Source organism: Sorex araneus, chromosome 1 (genome assembly GCF_027595985.1).
Source record: "Sorex araneus isolate mSorAra2 chromosome 1, mSorAra2.pri, whole genome shotgun sequence".
Lineage (NCBI taxonomy): Eukaryota > Metazoa > Chordata > Mammalia > Eulipotyphla > Soricidae > Sorex > Sorex araneus.
In genome coordinates, this window is record NC_073302.1 from 370504647 (window position 1) to 370529684 (window position 25038).

Sequence of the window (25038 nt, forward strand, 5' to 3'; positions counted from 1 at the left end):
CTCACTGCAGCATTTAGTACAATAATAGCCAGATTACAGAAACAACCCAGTTGTCCAATGACAGAGAGTGGATAATAAAGTTGTGATACATATGTGTATATATGTTTATATATACTAGAATGTATATGCATATAGACTTGCATAAACACATACACACAATGGAAAAGGATGCAGCCACCAGGTATGATGCATTGTGTAATTTGCTGCAACTTTGATGGAACTAGAGGATCTGATGTTAAGTTAATTAAGTCAGAAGTAGTACAAAGACATATACCATATATTTTCACTACTCTGTGATATATAGCATAATATATCTAGGGAATGGTATGAATCAAAGGTGGGCAAGAAACCAGCTTTAGTTTATATAGAAACAAGAATGTCCAGGAAGAAAATATATAGAAGGGGGAAGCAAGAAAATGATAGTTGGGAGTAACATAAAGGTAAGGGTCATGAGCCTTGTACCCTTCTTTGGCAGAAAGATGAAGTATATATATATATATATATATATATATACACATATATATATGTATATGTATATCTATAAACCTCTAGACCCAACATTACTGTAAGTATGGAATCCAAATTATAACACTTAACTTAAAAATATATCTATCAAGTAATCAGGATGGGAGGGTGGTGGTGGGAGGGGATAGGGTCATGGGGTGGTAGGATTGAAGCTGGGAACACTGTAAGCCTGAAAACCTATTGTAAACAACATGAGAAATCAGTGTCTTAATTTAAAAAAAAATTATAAGAAAAAAAAGGCCAGCTAAGAATAATAGTCTTTAGGGTTCAAAGGAAGGAAAGATTGCATCCTTTTTGAGATTAAAAGGCAGGAGTTAATAACTCTGACTCAAATAAACCTTAATCATGCATAAGGATCTGGCAGTTGGCAGGAGGAATGAAGATGGCCAGTGGGAAAAGGAGAACGCCTCAACCAGGGAGTAAGAGGAAATTATTATCTCTGTTTTAAACCAGAACAAAATAAAGAGCTGAGATGTGAATATTAGATCTTTCCTCTGAGACTGCTATTCTAAAAGAAGTGCATGGCTTGTAAAGTGAAAATATCTGCTGCCATAATGGTTTGAACTCTTCCAGTCTTAGCTTCATCTATCTATCTATCTATCTATCTATCTATCTATCTATCTATCTATCTATCTATCTATCTATCATATATTAACATATTAATATATAATATAGATAATATCAATATCACTGTCATCCCATTGTTCATCGATTTATTCGAGTGGGCACCAGTAATGTCTCCATTGTGAGACTTGTTATTACTGTTTTTGGCATATCGAATGCCACAGGGAGCTTGCCAGGCTCTGCCGTGTGGGTGAGATACTCTCGGTAGCTTGCTGGGCTCTCCAAGAGGGACGGAGGAATCGAACCCAGGTCGGCCGCGTGCAAGGTAAATGCCATACCACTATGCTATCACTCCAGACCTGATAATATACTATATATATTTTATAGTATATATAATATATAATGATATATTATTATTTTTTACTGACTTGGTTGTCTTCTTAGTTAAGGGACATAAATTTAAAAGCTAACCACCAACAAAAACTCCTGTCCCGTTAACTCTACCAAACCAGTGAGGTTAAAAGAGTATTTAAGAATAGGCCTGGAGAGGGGCTGGAGTGATAGCATAGCGGGTAGGGCGTTTGCCTTGCACGCGGCCGACCCGGGTTCAAATCCCAGCATCCCATATGGTACCCTGAGCACCGCCAGGAGTAATTCCTGAGTGCAGAGCCAGGAGTAACCCCTATGCACCGCCAGGTGTGGCCCAAAAACCAAAAAAAAAAAAAAAAAAAGAATAGGCCTGGAGAGGGGCTGGAGTGATAGCACAGCGGGTAGGGCATTTACCTTGCATGAGGCCAAGCCAGGTTCAATTCCCAGCATCCCTTATGGTCCCTTGAGCACCGCCAGGAGTAATTCCTGAGTGCATGAGCCAGTAATAACTCCTGTGCATCGCTGGGTGTGACCCAAAAAGCAAAAAAAAAAGGCCTGGAGATAGTACAGTGCAGGGGTTCCCAACTTGAGTTCAATACCTGGCACTACAGGGCCTTGGAACTTTGATTGGCACAATCCCAGAGATCCCCAAGAATTGCCAGAGGGGCCCAAGTAATCCCTGACACAACAGGCCTGAACAGCACCACATCCTCAGGCCCTCACATTGAATCACCAGCTCAGCTGGCTGAAGGGGCTCCTGGGTCTTCTGAGCCATTTGGGAGCTTATCCCTCCCCCCTCCCTTCCACCATCTCCAGTAGACTAGCACCTCTAATCTTCAGATAAAGTACGTTTAAATTTAATCTTACCACTTGTCCTTTCACGGGATCATAAAATCTCTGCAGAAGTTGGACAGAAGTGCTTTTCCCACAGCCACTGCTGCCAACAAATGCTACTGTCTTTCCTTTCTCGATACAGAGAGATAAGCCGTGGAGGACCAGCACATCTGGGCGGCATGGATAGAAGAAAGAGACATCTCGAAACTCTATATTCCCTTCACATGTGTTCTGGGAAGAAGGTTGACAGCAATTAGGATGAGTTGGAATGGCTGTGATACACTAGAACACACTGGATGGTAGCTCTCTCAAAATTGTACCTGTGGTTATGACCATTTTACTTTTAAGCATTTTATTACATTCTGTGCAGCTGTTGACTGACCTTGGTTTCTGTCACTTTTGTTTAGATTTTTCATGTCTTCTTGTCTTCAACACAATTGTAGGAACTTCACTTAGTTCCTACAATTACTACTCTCCTTTAGCTTCCCTATCCAGACACAGTTCAATGGCAGAGATTAACTGACCAGTAAACAAACCTTTTATCTTGACCTTGTTTTGTTTTTGCGCCATACCCAGTAGTGCTCAGAGCTTACTCCTGGCTCTGTGCACAGGAATCACTCCTGGTGGGGATTGGGGGGCTAATGGGGACTGGGGAAAGAGCTCAGTCTGGCTACATGAAAGACAAGTGCCCTACCCGCTATAGGGCACTCTCTCCCCAGCCTCTGTGTAAATAAAAATTTTAATTTAGTTTGTTAAATCATAGATCAAAGGGCAGAACACAAGAATTGCAGAAGGGAAACCTGGTTTTGACCCCCTAAGCACCTCTGAGAGAGATCTCCAGTATAGAGGTGGAGTAGCCCCTAAATTCTGCTGAGTGCCACCCAAACACTAACAAAAAATAAAAGTTAGGTTTTATTTTACACTTATTGCTTAATTTAGAATAATGCATGTCTTCATAAACAAAATGTATAAATGTTTTTGAAAATTAGACAAATTCTTATGGTGAATTCAAAATAGAATGTGCATTATGTTTTAATTCAGATTTATCATCATTTTCAACTTATTATTACCTGATAGTGGCACTTGCCTAAAATTTTATTTTCTTCTATACTTTGAACTTTGATCCCTTTAGTGGTTAATACATACTTATGTACTCCAGGAATGTTTGAAACAAAACTTCTACTGTGTGTGTGTGTGTGTGTGTGTGTGTGTGTGTGCGTGTGTGTTGCCAGCAATTGAACCTAGGGTCTCACCTATACAAGGCATGTGCTCTACAGTTGAGTATATTCCCTGCCCAATATTTTCACTATCTTACAAAAGCTACAAAGGGTCACAGGGGATGGCTCAGTGTCTAAATATACTTGCCTTGCAAGCATGAAGCCTGAGTTTGACCTCTGGCAAAGCTCACATGCGCAGAGGGCAGTCCCGAGACTGCTATTTGGGACGGCTAGTGCCTCAACAAAATTTAGCAGCCTGAATAGCAAGGTATTATTGCTTCTTTTTTTTTTTTAGCCACACCCAGCAGCACTCTGGGATTACTCCCGATTCTGTGCTTAGGGAGCATTCCTAGTGGGACTTGGGGCATCAAATGGGGTACTGGAGATTGAATCTGGGTTGGTTATGTGCAAGGTGAGTACGCTAACAGCTGTACTATTGCACTAGCCTGGAATTATTTACTTTGCATATTATCAAAGGGAAAAAAAACTACTGCAAATTTTAATTCACCACTATAGCTTTTGCTGTATTAATAAAATTAAATATAGGCATCAAATTATCCACACCTTGGAGAATCTGGGCTGTTATTCAAAAGACAAGAAACAAGAAAAGTAAGAGAATGAATCTTCACACACTGAAAGGAATCCTCATATATTATTGATGTGACTGCAGTACAGCTACATAGATAAATACAAATTTTGTTTGTTTGTTTGTTTGAGGCCACATCTGGTTGTAACCTTACTCCTAGCTCTGCTTGAGAGTTATATTTGGGGGTTCATATGTTGGGTATCAAATCCAGATTGGCTGGCATGCAAGGCAAGTGTCTTATCTGCTATACTATCTCTCTGGCCTCAGAAAATGTAATTTTATATGTATCTTTATGGACAGCAGAGGAAAGATCCACCTTCCCTTCTCCACAACAACAATAATAAAAGAAATTCCAGATGATTTAGTTGTCCCACTTTTGGGTATTTACATGACAAATACAAAAACATTAATTCAAAGAAATACATACACTTTCATTTTTATTGTATTATTTATAATAGTCAAGAACTGGAAAAAAATCTAAGTGACAACTGACTTATCAATGTATAAAGAAGATGTGGTGTGCATAATGGAATAATATCATTTATACAAAAAGATAAGAGTTTGTTATTTCCAAACATACACAGACCCAGAAAGTATGTTCAGTGAAATAAATCAGATGGAGAAAGACAGACATATATTTTAACTCATATATATGAGTTATATATATATTTAACTATATATTTAACTCATAAATATATAGAACAACTATATATTTATTTTTGTTTTAGTCAGAGGAGCTAACTAAAACAAAAATAATTTTTTTTAAACATGAGGCTCCCTGGTGTTTATCTAAAAGAACTGGGGTTGGAGGTAGATCAATAAAGAAAAGGGAGACAACTTCTGGGGAGATAGCTCAAAAAAGCTAGTGTCCATGCATTGCATGCCCCAGTTTGATCCCCCATACTACACAGTTTCTCGAGTACCACTGGAAGCAACCTCTAATCATTAAGCCAGGAGTAGCCCCTAAGCATTGCTACATGTGGCACTTCTGCCCCTACCCCAAAGGACATGCTGAATTTTAAAAATGCACATGTGAAACTTACATAATGTTATAATTCATTACTACTTCAATAAAAAGAATAACATAAAAATAAACCACTCCTTTATTCAAGATGTTAGAAGACAAATTTATAAAATAAAAGCATATATATTTAAATATAAAATTTATGTATCTTTGTGGTAGAGGTGAAAATTGCCAAAGAAAAGGATATCTTGGGGCTGGAGCAATAGCACAGTGGGTAGGGTGTTTGCTTTGCACACAGCCAACTGAGTATGATTTCCAGCAATACATATGGTCCCCCGAGCACCACCAGGAGTAATTCCTGAATGCAGAGCCAGGAGTAGCCCCTGAGCATTGCTTGGTGTGACCCAAAAAGCAAAAAAATAGGATATCTTGACTTTGAGCTATAGTAATTATTGTGTACAATTTTATGCAATTATAGCACTATCTTTTTATGGTTTGGAGCCATACCCACTGATCCTGAGGGGTTATTCCTGGCTTTGTGCTCAGGGCTTGTTTAGGGGACCACATGGGATGCCAGGGATCAAACTGGGTCTGCCTTATGCAAGGCAAGTGTCCTACCCATGGTACCACAGTACATGTGTCTCTGGCCCCAATTATACTACTATCTTTTGTATAGTTATTTAATAGCATCGTCAGTTACATCTCTAGACAATATGCATATGAACGACTAATAAGCAGAAATTGAAATACATGATTGTACTTACTATTTTTTTTATTTCTTGATTATAGTTGTTGGTAGTTGGCTTCTTTTCTAACAAAGCAAACAAATGTGCAGCACCGGACTTGGCTTTGGAATATTCAGGTGCCAAAACAAGTGTTTCTCCCATGGCCATAGCTCCATATGCGATTGCAGTAAAAACACTATCAAAAGATAAAGCATTTTAATCTTAATTAGACCCATTTTTAAACGAACAGAAATGTCATCTACTTAGAAACATGAGTCCAGAAGTTTCAACAATGATATCTCTTTTGTAATTTTCTTCTGTGCAGTGGTCTCCCCTTGCTCTCTGTATAAAAAATAACCTTTGGAGCTTGAATAATCTTAAAAATTTTCCTTCCAATGAGATACAGAGATCAAAGGTCCTAAATGGTGAATCTAAAACTTCTTAGTCACCTAGATATATCACTCACTGACTTAGAGATTTGACAGAGAATTCAATAGACAATAGAAAGAATGAGACTGCTAGTGAGATCTGAATCTACGCAGTGATATGAATGAGTTTTCTTTTCCTTCTTCTTGTTTTGCATATAATGGAGTTAGAAGAGATAAGTGATGTTGGATAATTGGTTATCTGAAGTGCTATTTGAAGTAAAGAGAACAAAGTTTGGATAGTTTCTCCCAAAAATCTTTAAAACAAAATTGACTAAAATATGCCTTAGTAAGATTGGAAGATGAGCTTTGATTCTTTATATCTGAATTATATGTACATATAAATCACAGAACATGTTAATTATAAAATAGCAAATAAACACATAATGTTGGGAAACATAGCATGTTCACAGAAATGTGGCATATTATGCAGTCGTGATTAAGTAGATTCCTCATCTTTTATTTCATTTTATAGATGAGAACATTTTGCTGAAACAAAATATAATTTATCTTAGTAGAAGAATATGTACAATTCAGTCAAATTTTAGTAAGTTTCTTTTTTTCTTCTTTTTTTGCTTTCTGGGTCACACTCAGCATTGTACAGGGGTCACTCTTGGCTCATGCACTCAGAAATTACTCCTGGAGGTGCTGGGGGACTACATGGGATGCTGGGAATTGAACCCGGGTCGGCAGTGTGCAAGACAAATGCCCTATTTGCTTTGCTATTGCTCCAGCCCCAAGTTTTCTTATTTTTGTCCTACTTTTCCACCCCCTCACCCCCATGTCTCAAATCAAATAAGTTTCACTGACAGTATTTGAACGTTAGGCAGTTAAAGAGAACAGCTGCTTGTTTGCTCTGCTGGATTACCGCAAGGCAAATGTGTCTGGACTCCTTGTGACTTTCTCCTAAGAGGGAACCCACCAAGGGGGGTGTGTTAATGCCATCTATTCAGTGATCTAGATCTCAGATCCTGATTTTTTTTTATAAAGGTCACAGTATAAAATATGGAACAACCAATTTACTGGGATGTCTGATGCTAAAATTATTGTGATGCTAATTCTGTGATGTCAAGGGACTATAAGTACTAATATTTAGAGAAACCACTGAAGGATGCTAATTCTGTGATGTCAAGGGACTACAAGTACTTATATTTAGAGAAATCACTGAAGGCTCAAAATGCCATTTGAAATACTTAAGAGCCAGCTATAAATATCAGATTGGGTTACTTAGAGTTTAGAAAGCACATTAAAGCTTTTATTTTTTCCCAAATAAAAGAGATTTATTAAGGGAGTATATTAATTTTTAAGATAATGCTGTTGTGGGTTGTGAGAGAGAGCGAAGAGTACTCCCCTCCCCCCGCAACTAAAGCGAAGGAAATTTGCACCAGAAGAAGGGAATAAGGAAGCCCAGAGTGAGTTCTGTGAAGTAAAAGAGATCTGGGATGTGGCCCCTTCTAGAATGTAGTGCTTCTGTTACTATTTATTTATTGCAACTTATTTAGAAAGAAGTGAGGGGAAGGAGAGAGAAGTACCTATTGGAGAGAGAACATAGGCTTCCCCAACGTGGAAATAAGCAAACAAAGGAACAGAGATGAACAAGTGAGATACATCATCAAGGGAGAACATCTGAAGAGCAGGCCTGTTGCTGTGTCTTAAATGCAAGAGAAAAATCAGACTGGAGCAGACTTGAGTTTGTTCTGATCAGCAGGTGGGAAGATAACAGGACAATGGCCATCGAGAGAAACCCCCTGCTATTTTTGTCCCACAGGGAAACTTGTAAAAAGTAAATACTGGAGAAAAAGTCTCTCTTCTTTGATCCAAGATGAGCCAAAAATCCACCCATGCTAAAGTTCACTATTAAACACTAGGTACAAATGTACAAAGGGTATAATTGTCTTTTTCTTGTTCCCGAGTAGTGTTCAGGAGGCCTGGGGATTCTTGGCCACTGGGCTAAGGGCCAGATGGATGCAATGATCCTTGGGCCCTGCAGTGCCAGAGATACATGTTGGCTAGTCCAGCGATGCTGGGGATCACCAGGGTAGCACCCTGTAATGCTCTGGGTGCCACGTATTACGAGTGATGGAATCTGGATCTCTGCATTCAAGCTATGTGCTCCAGTCCTTTGCTCTATCTCCCTGGAGTACTACTCCTAATTTTAGCAAGAATTCATAAAGGAATGCCAAACTTAATTGCTGTTTCGGATTTTGCTGTCTCAGATTTTGCTGTCTCTCCTTAATCCTACTCTCTCTCTCTCTCTGTTTTTTTCTTTTTGGGTCACACCCGGCGATGCACAGGGGTTACTCCTGGCTCATGCACTCAGGAATTACTTCTGGCGGTGCTCTGGGGACCATATGGGATGCTAGGAATCGAACCCAGATTGGCTGCGTGCAAGGCAAACGCCCTACCCGCTGTGCTATTGCTCCAGCCCCCATTAATCCTACTCTCTTATCCAAGTTGTAGACCTTTGGTTACTCACTCTAGTGGAAGCATGGGGAATGGTTAAGAGTTGAAAGTGGGAGGGCCATGGTTTAGAGTCTCTGAAGCCAGATTTCCTGGACCACAGCCAAACAGCAATGTTTCTTTCCAAGCTGTGTTATCTTGGTTGTGTTACTTAACTTTGAGCTTCTCCTTATTGGAAAACAGGTGATAACAAGAATGTCTATATCTCATAAGGCATTTGTGAGGATTAAATATATAAATACTCAAAAGTGCTTGGTGCAGTGCTCAACACATTTATTATTCTTCTCACAGAGCTGAAAGTTAATGGGACACCCTATCTATAGATGTAGATTAGCACTGCGTGTTGCAAGTTTTGAAGTCACTGCTTTTAGTTTTGTTTTGACTGGAAGGAAGAAAATCTTTCCTCAGGGAGGCTGTCATTACAATTATTCTTACATTCATAACTTCCCCCTAACATTCATATAACAGCACAGAGATTCTCTTCCTCTTACCCAAAATGTTTCCATTAAGAGAAAATATACAATACATATTTCTTTGGTTCCTTGGGTTCTATGGAACATTTTCATGAACATGATTTCATTTGATGACCTAGAAGATACATAGGGCAGGAACTTTTAATCGTTTCTTAGCAAGGAAGAAGAGTCCAGCTCAGAGAATTTGAGCATTGTGCCCGGGATCACCTGTCTATGAAGCTCTAGGGCTGGAACTTGAGCTTTGCTCATTGTGTTTCCCCCTAAAGAGTGCTCCTTTCCGTGGTAAACTGGATTAAGTTTCTTTCCCAGGATATTGGGGTTTTTAAGGCAAATGTTTCCTCTCTTAGAATTTTCAGAAGCCTCTAGGTAGGTCTCAGCCTCTTTTGATTTGTCTCCTTTGCTGTTGATTTGTCTCCTCTTGGCTGATCCCTCTATCTGGCCTTCTTATCTTGACCTCCCTTCTGGATAATCTCTGGGCAGAAGTTGGGTGGCTGCCATGTTAGTGAACTCTGAAAGAAGAATTTCCTGTTTTCCTTGTTTGGGCAAGGTGGTTTTCTTATTTATAATGATGGCACTCCACCCACACATCTTCCATGGCTGCCTGGCCTACTGGGACAAAGATGGTGGTATAGAGGCCTAGCCTTTTTTACTTTTATTTCTTCCTCCCCCTCCTCCTCCCCTCTCTCCCCTTCTCCTCATCCTCCTCCCCCTTCTTCCCCTCCTCTTCCTCCTCTTCTTTCTTATTCTTTTTTCTATTATACCTAGTGGAGCCCAGAGGCTGCTCTTAGCTTAGTGCTTGGGGAACGATGCAATGATGCAAAGCTGGAGATCAAACCATGGTTTCCTGATTTGATCTCCAGCATTTGTTTCTGGAGCATAAGCAAAACATGTGCTCCAGCTTGTTATTCTCTCTCTCTCTCTCTCTCTCTCTCTCTCTTTCTCTCTCTCTCTCTCTCTGTCTCTCTCTCTCTCTGTCTCTCTCTCTCCTCTCTCTTTCTGTCTCTCATGCTTGAAATTGAATCCAGGTCTTAAACATGCAAGTTAAGTGTTTACTACTGACTCATATCCCTGATACTTGCTTTTTTCCCCCATTTAATTTAATCATCATGAAGTTATTCATGATTGTCTCGTGTGAAATATTCTAACATCAATCATTTCACTACCAACATCCCCAGTTTTCCACCAGCCCCTAACCTGTTTCTATGGTAGCACCTTTTCTTTTTCTTATTAGGCTCTGTGAGTTACAATACTGTTACTACCATGCATATCACTTTACCATTTTTCAGCACCCCGTTCTTCCCCAGAGTGACCACTTCCTTTTATCTTTGTCTTAGTGGTCTGTTCCATACCTATCCCTCTCTTTCTTACCTCCCCAGTGAGAAGCTTCTTAATAAGAATCAGTTCCCCTGTTCTTTGGTTCTATTGCTTCTGGGCATTGGTTATTCTCCTACTACGTTTCTTTATATCTCACATATGAGTGAAACCATTCTTTGTCTGTCCCTCATCCATTAACTCATTTAACTCAGCACTATGCTCTCTGGATGCAGCCATGTAGAAGCAAAAGGTGAAAAAATTTACCTTTTCTTACAGCCGAGTCCCACACATATTTATTTTTATCCCTCATTATTTCACGGACTCACTGGCTTATTAAAATTCATTGACAATCCACCTATGTTGCTATTTTGGCTAACTTAATATGATTTTGTGTCAAAAAATGCATTTAGTTTTCTTTTGGAGACCATAATAAATAAACTATATAAATTGCATGGCTCAGCTTTACAGGCAACTACCAAAGCTATGACAATTATTATTGCAATTATTATTACAATAATAATTAATAATAATAATTGTCAGTTATTATTGACAATTATTATTGCACCAAGACCTGCCATGTCTTTACTCTTTCTTATATATCTGCTCTAGTTAGCATTCTAATATATAGCAAAGAAGGAAGAAAGAGTGATAGAGAGGAAAACTGTCAAGTTGGAATATAGAGAAGTAGAGAAATGTCTGATTGGGCACTAAAGGTTTCTGAATTATAGAAAAGGAATGCAAATATTGCAAACTACCTTCAAGGGAATAATATAAAATTAGGTGGTAAATAGCTTACATTTGTATTTCTCAGTCTATACATGGACTGGAGTGATAGCACAGCAGTAGGGCGTTCACCTTGCATGCGGCCGACCTGTGTTCGATTCCTCCACCCCTCTTGGAGAGCCCGGCAAGCTACTGTGAGTATCGTGCCCGCATGGCAGAGCCTGGCAAGCTACCTGTGGCGTATTGGATATGCCAAAAACAGTAACAATAAGTATCTCAATGAGAGACGTTACTAGTGCCCTCTCGAACAAATCGATGAGCAATGGGAGGACAGTGACAGTGGCAGTGACAGTGTTATTTAAAATCATCAGGTTAGATGAAATCACCAATAAGAGTGCAGCTGAGCTGTACTCAGAGCTGTAAATCGCTCCAAAACTGGCAGAAGAACCAGTCTATAAGAAAAGAGAAAGAAAGAGTGCCAATGATAATGGGGAGAGGTCTATAGAAGAAAATATTTCAGGCAGGAGAGTGGCACATACTGCTCAAAAGAGCAGCATTAGATGAGCATATTAGGTGAGCTTGGAGAACTGAGCACTGATGGTTATATGGGTGGGTGAGACTGAGGTCACTGATAACCTTGGTAACACATCATTTTAGTGACACAGTCGAAACTAACTATTAGTGGAATGAGTTTAGGAGATACGAGAGATGAGATTTTTGTTTTTTTTATAAGGAGAACAGTAATATTGGAACTAGATTGAAGGGAAGCAACACTCAAAGGTGCTCACTCCTGGCTCTTACTCAGGAGTCACTCCTGACTGGGCACAGGGGACCATGCAGGGTACTGGGGATGAGCATGGATCAGCTGTGCAAGGCAAGCACCCTTCCTGTTGTACTATCGCTTCAGTATCTAAATTTATTTTTCTTAAGACAGGTGATCATAAAGAAATAGTTGTCAGGTCTGATTGTTGGGGGAAAATTCCAAATAATAATAGTGGGTTTTCTGTCGAAAATTGAATGTACTCAAAGTAAAGAGAGAGTAAAGAGAAAATCACCAGCCATACAGGCAGGGTAGAGGGGTGGGATGCGGGGGATACTGGGGTTCTTGGCGGTGGAACATGTGCACTGGTGAAGGGATGGGTGTTTGATCATTGTATGACTGAGACTTAATCCTGAAAGCTTTGTAACTGTTCTCACGGTGATTCAACAAAAAAAAGAACTATGAAAAAAAATGATAATAATAAAAACCTAAAAAAAAAGAAAGAAAGTAGACTATGGACTAAACACGATGGCTGCTTGTTACCTGTATTGCAAACCATAACACCCAAAAGGACAGAGAGAGTAAGAGGGATTGTACCTGCCACAGAGGCAGGAGGTGGGAAGGGGTGGGAGTGGGGGGAGGGATACTAGGAACATTGGTGGTGGAGAATGGGCACTGGTGGAGGCAAGGGTACTTTAACATTGTTTGACTGAAATGCAATCATGAAAGTTTGTAAGTCTATAAATGTATCTCATAATAATTCATTAAAAAATTTTAAAAATGAAATAGTTGTGATAGATAAGCTGATTAAAGTGACAAAAAAATACAAAACAAAATAGGAGACAATTTCCTGGACCAATGTAGACAAGGTGAGTTAGTTTTTTCACTGAGATGGCTGCCCTAGTATGGCATGTGGTAACTCGGTGAGTTTGAGGATTGAAAGATATGTGGTTTTATCCTCATTGCTTTGTTATACTACCTCACTTAAACCTATTAAAAATTATCTTGGATTGCAACTACCTTTAAGAATAAGTTTTTTACCCCTGTTGAAACAGAAAAAATCATGAAACATCTTATATTAGAATAACTGTGTTCTATTGATGTGTTCTCCACTTATATCAAAGTCCAACTATATTACATGGGCCTTGGGGATTTAAAGGTGGTTGAAGAAAGAAAGTTTAGAGCAACAAGAGGAAAACTTGTTCTGAAATTCAAACAACTGGCTCATAAGCAAACATCTGAAATACAGCCAACATTTTTTTAAATAAAACCAATTTTTATGTGTGCTAGTGTCTATTTACATTAAAACCAAGAGATGAGTTTCTAATTTAGTTCAGGATCTGAGCTGAATAAATTAATTTAGGTGATTATAGGGGCTGGAACAATAGCACAGCGGGTAGGGCATTTGCTGCTTGCACGCAGCTGAACTGGGTTCGATTCCCAGCATCCCATATGGTCCCCTGAGCACCGTGAGGAGGAATTCCTGAGTGCGGAGCCAGGAGTAACCCCTGTGCATTGCCAGGTGTAGCCCAAAAAATCAAAAACAAACAAACAAACAAACAAACAAATAAATCTAGGTGATTATAGATACATTTTGGCCACACCCCTGGCGTTCAGGGATTACTCCTAGCTCTGCTCAGGGATTACTTCTGGCACTGCTCAGGGGACCATATGCAGTGTCAGGAATTTAACCAGAATCAAATTTGTGCAAGACAAGTGCTACACTATCACTCCAGTCCCTGGGAGCCTATAATTCCTGCCAAACATTTAAATATAGTTATTTCATTTTAAAGTGAAATATGCTTCCAAGAGACTGCTGAATGACCTTATATTACAGGTAAGATTAAGAAATGTTGGGGTAATAATGCCCAAAAAGGCAGGGGGGGAGAGAGTGAGAGTGAAAGAGAGAGAGAGAGAGAGAGGGAGGAAGGGAGAAAAGAAAAGTGCCTGCCATGGAGGCAGTCTTGTTGCATGCAGGGTTGGTAGGAGGGATACTGGGGACATTGGTGGTGGTAAATGTACACTGGTGGAGGGATGAATGTTGGAACACTGTATGACTGAAATGCAATCATAAAAGCTTTGCAACATGTATTTCACAGTGATTCAGTTAAAAACAAAACAAAAACAGATCAATGAGCACAAAACTGAAATAATTAGATCCCTTTGCTAAAAAAAGTGTTTTTTCATTATTTCACTTATTCTATGAGAGGATTTTTATGACAACAAATAGGCCTCTGACAATTCTATCCTACCTGCATGATGGGTGGAAATCTAATTAAAACAAAAATATTAATATTCAATAATAATTTTTTCACAATTCTTTTTACTTCTCAACTTAACTTAGTAATAGTTTCAAATCTCCACCCCCAAAAGATGTAAGAGCATATTTAATACACAACTCTGGCAGCAAGCTCTGGAAGCATCAGAGTTCCTCCCTCTAAGTGGCCCCCTATTTCCACCCATCCTGAGTTCTTGCCTCAAGCACCCGAGTGTTTAAAAAAAAAAGAAAAAAAGAAAAAGAAAAATATGAGGAAATTCTGGGTTAGTGAACTACAAACCTTTCACTTGAATGCTTAGCCAACACTTCCTGGGAACTCAGCTAATGTTTGATACAAAGATAGGTCAATAAATAATCACAAGAGCAGAAGCTGAAAATCAGGCCAAGTTAAATCCGAAATTATTTGGCTTCAAATAACTTTAAATCATTTTCTCAAGTTTAATATATCTGCAAAGTACAAATATATGCCACTAAAAATATATCATAAAAATGTGCCTTTTCTTGGTAATTACATCCCCAAGACAAATTTTCAACATATTTAACACATTTGGAAAATGGCAGCATCCTTCATAAGGTATACCTTTCAAGTCATTTTTTGGAATAGGCTTATTCTTTCTTTGATCTATGTGTCCATGATTCTATCTATCTATCTATCTATCTATCTATCTATCTATCTATCTATCTATCTATCTATCTATCTGTCTGTCTGTCTGTCTGTCTGTCTGTCTATCTATCTATCTATCTATCTACCTATCTATCTTTGTTTAGATATCATATTGTTATTTTTGAGGTCAAATATTTCATGGATTTCTCTAGCTCTAAATGTATAACAATGGACCTGGGATTGTAGCTCAGTGTTAGAGCGCTTGCCTTACATGTATAAGATGCTGGGTTTGATTTCTGGACACTGCCAAAAATAAGTTTAAGAGAGAGAGAGAGAGAGAGAGAGAGAGAGACTTTGTGGGGTTGTAGAGATAGTACAGTGCGTAGTGCACTAGCCTTGTGCACCACAGACCTGGTTTGATTTCAGCACTTAATACAGTCAGGATTGATTCCTGAGCACAGAACCAAGAGTAAGTCCCAAGCATTGCCAGTAAGTCCTAAGATGTGACTTAAAGACTAAAATTTAAAAAATATGTGTGTAACAATGATATTCATGATCAACAACACCTTTAACATTTTGGAAAGACTTTAAAGCAAATAATTAGCACTCAAAATTCATTTCTCTAACTTTAGAAGTTACATTTAGGTGCTATCCAAAAGTAAAGGAATGCAAAATTCATAATTGTATGTGGCAGAATTTTAGAACAAGACATTTTAGCAAATGCTTTGGCAAGGGAAGTTTGGTTGAGATTCTGTTATCAGTTCCAAAGGTGACTTTTATGAAGGAAAATACTCTTTTTTTTTTTTGGCTTTTTGGGTCATACCCGGCAATGCACAGGGGTTACTCCTGTCTCTGCACTCAGGAATTACCCCTGGTAGTGCTCAGGGGACCATATGGGATGCTGGGATAGAATCCGGGTCAGCCGCATGCAAGGCAAATGCCCTCCCCGCTGTGCTATCGCTCCATCCCCCAGGAAAATACTCTTAATTGTGTTTCTTCTGGAGTGTTTGTTTAGTAGGCAGTCAACCTCTGTGATTTAGAAAAATAAATGCCATCTCCAGAAAAAAGTCATTACAGAAAAATATCATCTCTACCCCCAAAATTCCAAAAAGCCTCACAAATTCCAGGAGGTATTACTATTTTACCATTATATCTCCATAATCCAGCAAACTGAAGTAGGAAGCAATTAATATAGGAATCTAACTCAGATTCCTAATATATTACACCAATACTAACGGTTTACCATTAGTGTAGTTAGACTGCACTTTTAGATATTTAAATAACAACAGAAATACTCTGTGTGTTTTCCACATATGTGTTTAAATGACAATGCACTGAATGGTACCTCTTTCTGGTTACATATGCATATGACTCACTTATAGGGTTTGTATATTTATTTGCAGCACTTACATAAATATGCCTTCTGGGGTCATTCTTCCAGCTCGAATTAAATAGACTCCAAATTGAAGTCCTGCCGCATAGGCAAAATATATAACGGCATGACTGAATGCATAACAGCTTCCAATGATCTGTGCTTTCTTCAAGGCATTTCTGAAATGCATAACATTTATTAAACAACAGGATCTGAATTATATAAGCAAGATCATTTTAAAGACAAATTTTATTTTAGTCACCTGGATTTACAAGAATTGTTAATGTTAGGGTTCATGCATATCATGCTCCACACCCTTACTGGAGCTCTTGTCTGCTTCCCTAGTTCTGCATCTCCTGATTCCCTCACTGAAAACCTGCCCTCCCCCTCCCATGTCCCTGACATGTCAGCTCAGTTCAATAGACCAGTTCACAGCTTCTGTTATGCAATACAATTTTGTTTTATTTTATTTATTTTTGGTTTGGGACCACCCTGCAGTACTTAGGGCTTATTCCTAGTTTTGTGCTCAGGACTAACTCCTGGCAGTGCTCAGGGGTTGTTCAATAAACTTGGGTTGGCTGCACTCAGGGCGAGTGTCCTATCCACTTAACTATAGCTCTAGCCCTAGCAAGGTCATTTTAAGAAATCTAGAATGCTGAATTTAGAAGACCAGAAATGTTATCATTTGGGGCTAAAATTTTTTTAAGGATTAAAGGGAGTGATTTTTTAAAAAACTATTTAGAGATATAGTAAAAACAGAAAATGCAAATTTTTTTCCCTAATGCTATATAAACTCTATAGTTCTTGTAACCACACTGCTTCTATGAACTTTTAAATGAATGACCTAAGTTCATGTAAGAACTACTAAAGATGACAGAGAGAGAGTGAGAGAGAGAGAGAAAGAGAGAGAGGGAGAGAGAGGGAGAGAGAGAGAGAGAGCACTATATGCATGAAAAACCCTAACATTAACAATTTTTGTAAATCGGGGCTGGAGCGGGTAGGGCGTTTGCCTTGCAAGCGGTCAACCCGGGTTCGATTCCCAGCATCCCATATGGTCTCCTGAGTGCAGAGCCAGGAGTAACCCCTGTGCATCACCAGGTGTGACCCAAAAAGAAAAAAAAAAACCAACTCTTGTAAATCAAGGTAATTTAGCAGGTAAGGCTTCTGTTTTACACTTGGCCAAGCCAGGTTCAATCCCTTATGGTTGGTCCCCTGAGCACTACTAGGGTGATTCCTGAGTATAACCAGGAGTGACTCCTAAGCATTGCTGGGTGTAGTCCCCTGTGCCCCTCTCAAAAAAAAAATACTGAAGAAAAAAATGAAAGAGATTTTGTCTAAAAGTATTTAGAAATATTTTCTAATGTAATCTGGCACTGGGCTGGAACGATAGCAACAGTGGGTAGGGCATTTGCCTTGCATGTGGCCAACCTGGGTTCCATTCCTCTGTCCCTCTCAGAGAGCCCAGCAAGCTACTGAGAGTATCCCGCCTACACAGCAGAGCCTGGCAAGCTACCTGTGGCATATTTCACATGCCCAAAACAGTAACAACAAGTCTCACAATGGAGACATTACTGGTGCCTGCTCGAGCCAATCAATGAGCAACGGGATGATAGTGACAGTGACAATCTGGCACTAATATAATGAACAGAGGAAAGTAAAGGGCTATATGAATCACAAGTTTGGAAGTAAAGGAGCATATAGCTATTTCTCTCTGATAAAGTAATACAAAGACCATTGCTAAGTAAATGTGATAAAGACTAGTTTAAAATGCAAAGGAACAATTACATTTATTGTTTATATCTTGTTTTAAAATATGAATTGTTTTAGAGATTCAATATAAAGAACTGAGCAACCTTATTATTTTTAGTATGTTATCTTATTAATCTTGTTTCAGGAAAGTAGGGAAAATGCATACTTAGTAAAAGATAGTTAATGGTGGGAGGAACGGAAATATTTATTCTAACTATGCTTGTTCTCAGTTCTCTTCAGTCTCTTGGAGAAGTCATAGAGAGAATTATGATATGGCATTATTAGAAAAGATTGTAAACCAAGTAGATTGGCAGGTAAACTATAGGAATTACTCAGGAATACTGCCTTTATAGAAACAGACTAGAGTTATGGAGTCAGAATAAATGTGTAATCACCTGTGCTGAGTCTGAAGCATCTCTTCATACATTTGCTCAAAGACTTTTTCTCTTGTTAATGACATGATAGTACGTATATTCTCCACAGCTTCTGTTGCTATCTGATAAGAACAACAAATTATTAAAATAAAACTTCTGGTTGTCAATTCCAGTTACTTAACACTAGGAACAAGTGTCGATTCAAAGAGGAATATTTGAAAACTTCCCAAACTTAAGTTGAAAATTTCCCAAAGCACCCAAATCACAGAAATCTAGCAAGTAATAGAACACCCAAATTTCTAAATGCAAGTATTAGAAAAGATAAATGAAAAATGATCAAATCATAAAGGAACAATAAAGGAAAAGATACTCAAGATTGCTGAGGAAAATAGGTAAAATAAAAATCTACCCCAATAAAGTTATTATCTGGTTCCTCGGCAGAAACTCTAGCAGGGGAAAGGAAGCTTTTCTCAGTCAGGGCCAGTTGAGTATTATAATATCACCTTCAAGTCATCCAAAACTTGCAGATGGAGCCAGTAGCAGCTGTAAGATACCCATGTGCCTGTCCCATCATGAACTAGGGCCAGACTACATGGTTTCATAGACTTCTTTCGCTCACAGGCTGCATGTTCCCAACACAGACGAACAGGTTAGGAGTTGAATGACATATTTACTATTCTAAAAGGTAGAAAATTTCAGCTAAGAATAATAATACTCTAAAATTATCAATTAAGCTGGAGACATAACTCAGTAGATTGAAGGGTGTGCTTTGTATGCAGGAGGCCTGGATACATGGTCCTCACTATGTTACATGTTCCTCTGAGGGAGACCTGGACAATGGGGTGGGAGTGGAACCTGGGCCCCATAAGGTATGGTCCAATACTCCAGATAAAATAAATCATTAACTTTGATGGAGGATTAAAAAAGATCTTCCCTGATAAATAATAGCTAATGTAATTTCCCACCATTGGGCCTACAGTAGAAGAAATGCTGAAGGGAGTTCTATTACAGGGAAATAAAAAAGTCAAGAGAATATGAATCTTTGGTTATGGCAAATACTTAAAATATTTGGTAAATAATGGGGCAGTAATGTAAATAAGAATAAAATGAGACAACAGCAAAATAGCAAAGAGAGAGAAGAATAGGATAGAATCTGATCGGTCAAAATGTCGAGGAGCTACTACCAGCACAAAAAAAGGTTGTTACAGAGAAACCTGATTAAAACCTCTTGGTAACCAAAAACCAAAAATCTGAAGCAAAGACACTTAGAGGAAAATCTGCAGGAACTGAGAGAATCACTAGGTAAAATGATCAAAATGAAAAGGCTGATAGATATTAATGAAATAATAGATAAAATGGCAGAAAACAAGTTAGGGTGACAGTGATTAAGATCAGTTTATCAATAATCACACTGTGTCTGGATTTACCAAAAGACATATAGTAGCTCTGGATATATATATATATATATATATATATATATACATATATATATATGAAATTCATACTAGACTTTAAGAAAAAAAGATTCATTATGAAAGTATAGAGTAAAATATTTAGTACCAATTAATACAGAGAAAAAAGGCAGAAAGTTCAGTGGTGGATGAAAGATAAAGAAGCTGTGGTAAGTATATTGGAAAAGTGCTACTCATTTATTACAAGACACTGAGCCAGAGAGAGAGAGAGAGTTCAATGGACCGGAGCACATGCTTTACATATGGTAGGTCCAGGTTCACTATGCCAAAAACAGTAACAACAAGTCTCACAATGGAGATGTTACTGGTGCCCGCTCAAGCAAATCAATAAGCAATGGGATGACAGTGACAGTGACTAGGTGGGTCCTAGAACCTAGATAGGAATGATGCCTGAGCACTGAGCCAGAAGTCCCTAAGCACCTGAGTGTGTCCCAAAAGCCAAAAATAAATATACAAAACAGGATGAAGTTATGTCTTTCAAGACAACATGAATGAAGCTTGAGTATTAGCCTCACTAAAATAATGAAGTAAAGAATAAGTACAGATTGATTTCACTCAGATGTTAATTGTAATAACCAAAAAAACCCCCCAAAATACCTCTTAGATTCTCTAAGGAACATGGTTTTCCAAGAGGGGAAGGGGAAGGGGATCAGAAAAAAGGGTAGAGGGGTGACCATGGTGATGGTAGAGAACTTTGAAGATGTCTAAGGCAAGGCTAATTCACATACACACATGTAAAGCTATACTTCTCAAATTTTAAAGTCTACAAAATAATGTCAACCGAACAAAATTGTATTAATAAAAAGATAATGCTGATAGAGATGTAATAAATCAGATAACTCACATACTGCAGATGGAAGTACAAATGAACCACCATTTTAAAATAAAATGTCAAATCATAACTATGAAAAGAGATAATTTTTCTAATCATATACACAATGATAGAAAAAGTTGATACACAATCTTACTGAGGGTGTATTGGAAAGTGTGATTTTTCTCATGTGGGAGTATTTTTGGAATGCCCATTATGGAGACACATTGAAAATAGCTAAACACAATTTGACTTAACACTTCTGCCTCTTAAAAAAAGAGAGTCAAAAGGCTAACAAACAAAACTGTCTATCATTCAAGGGTATCCAGGGCAGATAGTCTGGTGGAGTAATACACTGTTTGCCACTACAGTGACAGAAAATGGATGGACACTTGACAGGGACTCCAACTTGGAGTGATTAGATCAAATGACAGCTTTCTATTCTTAGATGTCTACAACAGCAGTAGTTTCCATAAGTCCTTAAATTGCTGATACAAAATGGATTTTATCAATATGATCCTAATGAGCTTAAATATATCAAAGCATTTCCAAGCAATTAGATAAATGGTTCATTATCATCAGAATAAAAATGGTCCTTGATTTAAAATGTGGTTTTAGGGGCCCTAAGAGATAACAGTGCAGGGAAAGCTCTTGCCAACCAAGGTTTGATTCTTGACACCCCGTGTGTTCCTCTGAGACTTCCAGAAGTACTCTTTGAGCACAGAACCGGGAGTAGTACTTCAGTCTACCGGTTATTTTTGGGTGCACCCTGGGCACCCAAAAGTGTTTTTAGGCAATATCAATATCAGTCTTATATTTAGTAACTGTCATATCTCATTTAATTCATTTAATTAAAAATGAATTCCTAGGGGGCTGGAGCGATAGCACAGCAGGTAGAGCATTTGCCTTGCACGCGGCCAACCTTGGTTCGATTCCCAGCATCCCATATGGTCCCCTGAGCACCGCCAGGGGTAATTCCTGAGTGCAGAGCCAGGGGTGACCCCTGTGCATCACTGGGTGTGACCCAAAAAACAAAAAAAAATGAAAACCTAGGTTGTTCAGAAAATATTCTGTTGGGTATTAGTCAATAGAGAATGGGGAATTATGTCAGCAAGTTGGCCCATGATTTGCTAGCAGTCATAAGGACTAACATTATTATTATTGCAGGAGCTAGGCCATACCTGGAAATGCTCAGGTTTACTCCTGGATCTGTGCTCAGGGGTAACCCCTAGCAGCGTGCACAGAACCTCCTGTATTATCTCATCACCCCTGCCTGACTGACATTATTGAGTGCTCACAGTCTTCCAGACACCATTCTAAGAGTTTTGCGTTATAATGTTAGGTGTTTCAGTCAGTGAATACAAAGATATATAAGTGATAAAAAACATTTTTAGGGACCAGAGAGAGAAATTTGAGTACATGGAAAACTAAATAACTTACTCATATCATACATTTCTTAGAATCTGAATTTAACTCCACTAATTCGGCTGCAGAAGTCATGTTCCAAATCTTTTTGCTACAGCATTTATACCTCACCCCCAACTTCACTGCATTCATGTATACACAAACCCTACTTAATACGTTTTTAACAAATAGAATAAACTCATCATAAGGTGAAGCTCTGCTTTTCTCGTGTTTATGATTGTAAGAACAGAATTAACATTACCTTTCCAGCACGCTTAAGTTCTTGCTTATCTTTGTTGGCAAATCCGGTTATTGCTGCTGTTTCAATCATTCCTGTCAGAACAAATACTGGAGCGATACTCAGAATCAGGAGTGTCATTTCCCATCCATACATGAAGGAAATTAGAGCTGATAGTCCCATGTTAGTTGCGTTTTGTGTGAAGACACCAACCCTTGAGCCAGTTGCCTGATATTAGACATAGTTTGGAGAAAAAGAGTTAACTTACAATTTGCAAAAATGTTTACTATAGTTTCTGACAAAACAAATTAAATTTTCTTGATGGGGGTTACACTTAGATTTCTGTTCGGTTTTTGGGCATCTGTCCCCACTCTCCTGCACTCAGGATTTATTCCTGGCTCTGTGCTCAGGGATCACTCTCGGAGGGGGTCATGGGACTAGGGAATTGTATCTGCTGTACTATTGCCCCAGCCCCTGTTCTTAGATTTTTAATTTGAAATTATCCTTAGAGATTAAATGATATATATATGTATACATATGTGTGAATCACTTGTATCACTTGTGATCCCATTTGCTCGAGCGGACACTAGTAATGTCTCCATTCATCTCTGTTCCATGCTAGTGTATCCCAGTGGTATCTGCTCGCTCCAGGAACATGAAGAGCCTCAAACTGTTCATTCAGGGTTTTGATGAAGAAGTCTGACCATCTTGTAGGTGGGCGGCCACTCGGTCTTTTGAAGTCCCATTGAATCCAGTGGGTAACAACTCTAGCCCAGTGGTCATCTCTAAATCACATTACGTGTCCAGTTCATCTGATTTTTGATGCCTTGGCAAACAAGACAGCGTCCCTGATTCTTGATCTTCGACAGAGGTCGCAACTCTGGATTCCTTCTCTCACTTGAATGAAACGTGATATTCTAAGCATAGCTCTTTCGATTCCTCTTTGGGATACCCGAATAGTGTTTTCATCCTGTTTTTGTAAGGCCCAGGTCTCTGACGAATATGTTACGCAGGGAGAACAGTGCAGTCAAAAAGATGTGCCTGGAGCTGGAGTTTTTCATTCTCTTAACCACTTCTTCGACACTCTTGAAGGCGTTCCATGCTGTTCCTTTCCTTCTGCGCAGTTCTGGCACCAAGTCGTTCCTCATGTTGAATTCTCGTCCCAGGTACACATAGCTCTTGCATTCGGAGATGTTTGTTCCATTGAGAGCAAATGGAACGTCAGGGACTAGTTCATTTTTCATGAACATTATTTTGGTGAAATTCAGCTGCAGTCCGACCTTTACACACACGGTCAAAGTCGGCCAGCATTTGTGCCACTTGGCTAATGTTTGGTGTCATTAGAACGATGTCATCAGCGAAGCAGAGGTGATGTAGTTCCTGGCTGTCTATCTTCACTCCCATTCCAGTCAAAGCATGACGTTCTTGAGGGTGGCACTGAAGAGTTTCAGTGAAATGGTATTACCCTGCTGAACGCCTCTGTTTTTGTCAATGATCACTTCCTTATAGAATGGTGAGATCCTGGTGTTGAATCCATAATACAGCTCCTGGAGGATCCTGATGTACTGAGTTTGAACGCCCTGTTTGGCTAGGACTTCCATGACCGCTTCAGTCTCAACAGAATCGAAGGCCTTCTTTAAATCGATGGATGTCAGACAGAGCGGCATCTTGCACTCTCATGAAACCTCACCTCAATGAGTTTGGTCACTGTGTGGATATGGTCGATTGTGCTGAATCCTTTTCGGAACCGGCTTGCTTGCATGGTTGTCCTTCATTGAGTGCTTTGCCTATTCTTTTCAGGATGACTCAATCGAACAACTTGTAGATAACGAACAATAGGCAAATTGGGTGATAGTTGCCATTGTCGTGCATATCTCCCTTCTTATACAACAGAATGGTCCTGCTGGTTTTTCATTGGGACAATGGAACCTTGCATTCAGACAGGTAGTGTGTGAAGAGCCAGGCCAGTGTATTGATGAGTACTGGGAGCAAATTCTTCAGGTGTTCGGGTCTGACCTTTTGCTGCATGTGTCTTTACTGATGAAATGGCGTGTTGGATTTTGGAAGGGAGGAAGTTGGGAACGACATATCTATCCTTCGGAATTTGGTATGTGGGCAGGTGGACGTGGCTGTCGAAGAGGTCCGAGTAGAAGTCGTGAGTAAGTGTTGGCCAATGCGGCAGAAGCCGGTAAAAGTATTTGCAACACTCGCCTGTCCTTCGCCAGCTACAAGACCAAACTGGCTGCCCTCTGATGTCCTGATGGACCTATCACATCTCCCAGAAGGGCAACAGAGAAGATTATTCATGACTTCTACTCGGATATATGTGAATATGTATATATATCATATATGTATACAGGTATAATATACACATATCTTTAGAACTATATTAAGGTATTATGTATAGGATTGGAAAGACCTAACATTTACTGGAACACAATAAAAAACTATATAGAAGCAAGATAGAAATAAACAAATGGAAATTAAATACCACCTGCTTAAAGGGACTATTATTGTGCTCAATTTTAGAGTTCCTTATGAACAGTTATAAAGGATTTTATATACAAATCTAAGTTAAGAGTCAAAGTTTTAGGATTTCTATGGTTCTCTCACAATCACACTTTCCTTGTATGCACCCAACCCCCACCAGACACCTAATTAACAAAACAACACACATGTGTACGTATAAACATAAACACAGTCTCTTCAACCCTAAGTCAGACTTTTGATAAATCTGATGCTTGAAAATTGCTAAATTAGAGTTAATGTTAAAAACTAATTAGAATACTGAGAGTCT

At 39.0% G+C, this 25038-nt stretch overlaps 1 protein-coding gene across 1 annotated transcript in view; it reads right to left on the bottom strand.

Moving 5' to 3' along the window:
- The window catches only part of ABCB5 (ATP binding cassette subfamily B member 5), a 115304-nt gene that overhangs the window by 9695 nt on the left and 80571 nt on the right, over positions 1–25038 (bottom strand). Inside the window, exons 20-24 of the mRNA XM_004604094.2 lie at positions 22266–22469; positions 18338–18438; positions 16232–16372; positions 5824–5980; positions 2326–2523 (exon numbers count right to left, since the gene is read on the bottom strand). Of these exons, the coding sequence (XP_004604151.2) occupies positions 2326–2523; positions 5824–5980; positions 16232–16372; positions 18338–18438; positions 22266–22469 (801 nt within the window). The remainder of the gene's footprint in view (positions 1–2325; positions 2524–5823; positions 5981–16231; positions 16373–18337; positions 18439–22265; positions 22470–25038) is intronic.